The sequence below is a fragment of the Arachis hypogaea genome, chromosome 12 (genome assembly GCF_003086295.3).
Source record: "Arachis hypogaea cultivar Tifrunner chromosome 12, arahy.Tifrunner.gnm2.J5K5, whole genome shotgun sequence".
Classification (NCBI taxonomy): Eukaryota; Viridiplantae; Streptophyta; class Magnoliopsida; order Fabales; family Fabaceae; genus Arachis; species Arachis hypogaea.
This window is the reverse complement of record NC_092047.1, coordinates 878,882-884,240: the sequence shown is the minus strand read 5'-3', so window position 1 is coordinate 884,240 and position 5,359 is coordinate 878,882. Positions and strand designations below refer to the sequence as shown.

At 35.5% G+C, this 5,359-nt stretch overlaps 1 protein-coding gene across 2 annotated transcripts; it reads left to right on the top strand.

Moving 5' to 3' along the window:
• The first annotated feature begins 493 nt into the window (after nt 1-493).
• LOC112726214 (uncharacterized) lies at nt 494-3,504 on the top strand. Of its 2 annotated transcripts, XR_003165233.2 has the most exons (5): nt 494-755; nt 1,214-1,734; nt 2,859-2,979; nt 3,084-3,305; nt 3,414-3,504. XR_003165233.2 is itself a non-coding variant. In XM_025775518.2 (4 exons), exons 1-4 carry the CDS (start codon nt 2,375-2,377, stop codon nt 3,474-3,476), a joined length of 429 nt encoding a protein of 142 aa, XP_025631303.1. In that variant the 5' UTR covers nt 2,357-2,374; the 3' UTR covers nt 3,477-3,504. The 2 variants fall into 2 exon arrangements, 1 of the variants encoding a protein (XP_025631303.1); XM_025775518.2 differs by lacking the exons at nt 494-755; nt 1,214-1,734 and adding an exon at nt 2,357-2,397.
• Nucleotides 3,505-5,359: the final 1,855 nt, after the last annotated feature.

Sequence of the window (5,359 nt, the reverse complement as noted above, 5' to 3'; positions counted from 1 at the left end):
CGCCACCGTCACCGTCGTCGTCGAGCGCCAATGAGATAGAGAGCTCGAGGATGAGAGGAAACGCGATGGAGGAGAGAAAAAGGATGTGCTCCGTCGCCGCTGAAGCTCCACCACCACTGCTAGGGCTTGTTTAAGTCGCCGTTCTGCCACCGTCGGGCTTCTTGCCCCCGCCGAGGAGCTCGAAGGGAGGAAGGAGGGATGTATCGCCGCCTTCGTGCTCTGTCGCGGCGCTGCCGTCGATTGGAGCTCGCCGCTGAGCTGCTGCACCGTCTCCAAGCCGTTGCGTCGCCGCTCATCTCTTCACTGTCACTGCTCAACACCATCGTCGTATCCTCTGTCACCAGGTAAGCATTCTCTATTCGGTATCCTCTCTTTCTTGCTCATTCTCTAACTCGCTCTCACTTTGTAGTTCGAAGGTGTGTATGATTTTGATAGTGATGATGAACTATAATGGCTAATTGAGATACAGAAGGTATGTATCAATTTTCAATTGGTTCTGTGAATTTTTGGGGGTTTTGGGTTCTAATTTTAGGTTTTCTAATTTTGGGGGTTTCGCCTTCTGATTCTCAATTTGTTATGATTTCTTTCTGTGTTTGGCATAAACGGAAGCAATAGGTGCTGGAAATTTCATACGTGCGTGCTAAACTAGGGAAATCATTCTGTAGGAAAGTGTCGAGCTGCAGGAGTTTTCATTGGGTTCATGCCCTCCTAGTATGGGTCTTCAAGGGATGCGTTGGTCAACTATCATTGATCAGGTTTTACTTCCTTCACATTTCAATATTATAACCTGAAAAATAGTAGTTTTAGATATTTTATTAAGAATATTTGACATGATTAGGTTTTAATTCATGATATCCCTATATCATGAATTATTTTTCCACATGGTTTGAGCTAAAGTTGTTCCTGTGAAATCACATGAATGAATTTTTATCCTAAATCTTGATGGTTCTAAGTGAATGAATTGCTCAAGTTTCCAACTGCACTTTGCCAGCTTCAATGAGTAATCAACATTATGTTCCATTTTAGTTTTCTTTTGCACCATCTTTTAAGTGATCCATCTCTACTAGTCCTAGAAGCTGTGCATTCTTTTATACATTGAGAGGGGTTTGTTCTTGTTTGAGATTCAATGTGTTGAATCTGAGGCATATGCACACGATTGACATATTTTTTTATGTACTTGGAATTAATTGAAATCCTCTTGAACTTGTTGCAGTATTCAGGTGGTTGCACGAAATGGCTAAAATCCACATCGCCATCATCTTATTGGGGCTCTGCCTAGTATGCAATTCGGCAGGTTTTGATTCAGACACAAATGAAATGAGCATTTTCTTGGTATTTCACAGCGAGTCCTAAAACTGGGTTTAGATTGGGACACAAATGAAATGAGTATTTTGATGTTTGCTAAGCTTGCAAAGCCATTGATCGGAACTGTTGGGATTGTGATTAATAGTCTTCGTATCAAGGTTGATGTGTGTAAAAGCAATGTCTACATTTTGAATTTTGAAGAAGCAAATTTAGAGAAAAAGAAAACATGTGGATATCTTATCTTTACTTCTGGGGCTATGAACTATTGAACTGATTTTCATGCATTAATTAAAAACATGGTTTGGTACTTCATCTTTTTGTTATTAAAATTCATATTCATTTTGCAGTTTCTATTTACACCAATCCTGGATGGAAAAGCACTTTTGTATTCATTTGTATCCTGAATGGCCTGGTGTTTCTTCTTGGCTGGTATGTTTCTACTACGTTTGATTTAATATAATTGTTGTAAGAAAAATAATAAAATTTGAGTTGTGCTATTTTCCATAAAAGACTTCTGTTTGCGGTGCTTTTGTAGACAGAATATGAACTTCGGTTTTGATGCAACTCTTAGAAATTGTAATGCATTGTGGATTATGAAGCTGATTCTATGTAAATGGATATCAGCTTGATGCCTTTCTTGTAATCATGCTTATTTTGAATTTAAATTTTTGTAGGGAAAGCTTTTTGTGAGAGCCATTCAAGAGCTATGGCAGTGGTGGTCGTGGTTATTGCGCGTGGTGGTGGATACAGAGGAGGAGGAGGCGGTGGTGATGGTGCTTGCTACAGCTGCGGTGGTAGGTACAATGGCGGAGGCGGTGGTGGAAGCTGTAACAAGCTCTTGCTGAAAAATATAAGTATACAGCTTTAATTTCTCTGATCATTATGTTGTGTTTGAAAAATAGTAGTTTTGCAGAATCTTGTGTCTTTCAAGTAGGATTGATTGAAAATTTTTGGTACCTTTTTGGTTAAAAAATGATGTTAAAACTGAATTTTTGGTTAATTGTAATGATTTTAAAACTGAATTTTAAGATTGAGAAAGCGACTCCGTAGAGCACAGGAGCAATTTCAGATGGTTTTAGAGGAGAAAAGCAGGTTATCTCTCTTTGTTTTTATCTTTATTTTCTTATTATTTATGTTTTATTTTCTGTCTTTAATCTTTTTGTTACTTTGAATATATTGGGTACTGGATTAGAGTAGCCATAAATAAGAAGAAAATAACATGAAGCTAGGATAAAAGATAAGATGCACAATAATTTCTGTACGTATGTTATTCCCAAACATAATATGAAAATTGCACGGAGTATTAGAGACATATTCTCCTGTGTCCCGATCCAATTCTTTATTGCCTCTAACAAGAATTTCCAAGGTAGGGATCTTCTTGAACCACATTTCATGAGATGTGTAGTTTAATGCAGTTATTGTGCCCCAAGGGGAAATTTTCCACCGGTTTTAAACAGATGAACAAACTTCGAATATCTTATTAAATTTTTTGGTTAACTTAGAAAGGCATAGAAGGCTCATTTACAGATTCCTGTTTCTTGTTGATCTTTCAGATTTGCATTCGATGTTGATCTTGATGCTCCAAAAGTTAGAATTCCTCTCAGATCTCGTGGTTCAGCCAGATGTGATAGTCATTTTCTTTTGGACTTTGGTCATTTTACACTACACACTGCGGTATGCTGCTTGAGCTGTGGGGAATTGAGTTGCACTTTTGTTGTTTGGCCTTTTTATTGACAACGTTGTTTGGCCTTCTCTTGTATGATTTGGTGTTTTTACAGGAAAGCCAGTCTGATGAGCAGAGGCATAATCTTTATTCTCGATTTTACATATCAGGACGTGATTTTGCTGCCTTTTTTACGGACTGTGGCTCTGATTTTGGGAGTTGCAGTTTGGTTAAACTAACTCATGATAGTCAAATAATAAGCTCACCACGGGCCAAAGAAGCTGATAATGTGTATTCTGTCATTGATAGGTGTGGAATGGCAGTACTTGTTAATCAGGTTTGTCTGTCGTGTACTTATCAAAACTGTACTACAGTAATGATCTGCATCGCATTTTTGTTGAGCATAATTTGTTCTTATCTTGTTTGTGCCTCTGGTTTTCTGAAGATTAAAGTGCCTCATCCAAGTTACCCATCGACATGTATATCCATTAAAGTGCCAAATCTTTGATGGTAGAATTCTAGTTTCGAAGGTACTTCTGCAAACCTTTTAAAAATGTTTCCGTTAGCGATTATATTTGAGGTAATAACTTTTTTGGTTAAATCAGAAACCTAAATAGCCCTCATCTTACAGGGAATTGGGAATTCAATTGCTACGTGGCAAACATGTTTTCTGGTGCTTTCGGGGTCATATCTTTATGTATTTGAAACTGCAGAGTCTCAGAGTTACCAGCGATACCTAAGGTTTTAAACCCAACCCTCCTCCTCCTTTCCTGTTTTAGAACTTTGATATTATTTCCTATTTTAAATTGAAGAGAAGAGAATAAAGAAACATTTATATGGAGAGTGAAATATAGAAATATACTCCAAAGTAGGATGGCCAGTCCATTTGCATGTCCGAAATGGGAACTTCGTTAAAAGTTCAAACAATCATGATGCAGTAATGTAAAGAGGACAGTTACTGATGAGAGAGGCATCCTGGTTTATATTGGCATTTTTTTTCTCTTTGAAAATGCATCAAGTGGTTTATTTTAAACTGCTTTGTCATAAACTTGACATTCTTTTCTGTTCACCTTATCCTTGATATATTTATTTATTTATTTTTGAAAAAATAAGAATTTCATTAGGAAGAGAGTAGGATAATACAAATTGGGGATAAGGGTTCCCCCATACAAAAGCAAAGCAAACAAAAGATTTATCTATGAAGCATGAGTTGCATTTATTTATTTAATATATTTGTTTTACCATGAGTTGCATCAATTGTTGCTGCTGCAATGCCAGATGTATAGTTCAGTTGAATAAAGTGTTGTGCATGCTCTGTTCTGTTGTAAATTAGATAGGAAGAAGAATAACTTAATATTATTGATATTGTTATGTTTATAATTCTAGAGGTTATATTTCTCTAGGAACAGATGAACTTAAATTTATCAATTGTCAATCATGTGCATTATTGTTATGAAAATATTGTGCTGATTTCGATTATCTTTAAATGGGAACAACTACAATTGAGCTAAGCCCAATTCTATCTAATCTGATTTTTAACTTTTCATGAGACATAGTGCACACTATTTTCGAATGCTTATCAGTTATCATTATTTTTTGTTGTTGGTAAGATATGTTGATTGCAACATTCAATTCCTTTGTTCATATGCTTTTGCTGCAAAGTCGATCCAAGCAAGAAAGAGAACCAGATGCGAGCACAAATAAAACTTCTTCCGAGGGAAGCAAGTACACTGTCACAGTAAGTAACTCGTGTTGGCCATTGTCTCTGAGGGAAGCAAGTCACACCACCCGTTTTTTTCAATGAAAAAGAACCAACACTAGTAATTTATTTATTTTACTTTCTCATGATCTATCATGTGGATTGAGCACTAATAATAAAAAGTTAGGAATGACTTTAACATTTTGAATTTGGCTTATTTCTAAGCCAATTAAGGGTAGAAGATAAGCATATATTCTAGGTGTGTTTAGTGGAAAGCTCGTATCTACATTTGTCCTTAGGGAAATTAAAGGCGAAACACCCCATGAAAGTCTCAATGTTGAAAAGTAATTAAGTATATCTGAACAATTAATTTATATTTTATATCTGAATTTTTGCCTTGTTAAATAATTATTTTAATTTTTTTTTATAATTGCAAATGTCATTATAAATGTTTTTTTAATTATTTTTCTATATAATTATGCAGGATAATATTGAGGATGATAATGAAGATTAATCTGTTTATGATTGTGGTTTATTGACTAAGATGGAGTAGTGTTCGGAATGAATATATGTATGGTTGACTAATAATTTTTATTAGAAGATATTTATGTAGGATATAATATTTTAATTTAGTTTTTCGTAGAGTATTAGTAGTAAATTCTAAGTGATTTCATGCTTATTTTGATAAAGCT

Bases quoted from the DNA above. Each gene is read 5' to 3' on its own strand.
- LOC112726214 (XM_025775518.2), top strand. From the start codon at position 2,375: ATGGTTTTAGAGGAGAAAAGCAG. The intron at 2,398-2,858 runs GTTATCTCTCTT...TTGATCTTTCAG, and splicing joins GTTTTAGAGGAGAAAAGCAG to ATTTGCATTCGATGTTGATC. The intron at 3,306-3,413 runs GTTTGTCTGTCG...GGTTTTCTGAAG, and splicing joins TGGCAGTACTTGTTAATCAG to ATTAAAGTGCCTCATCCAAG.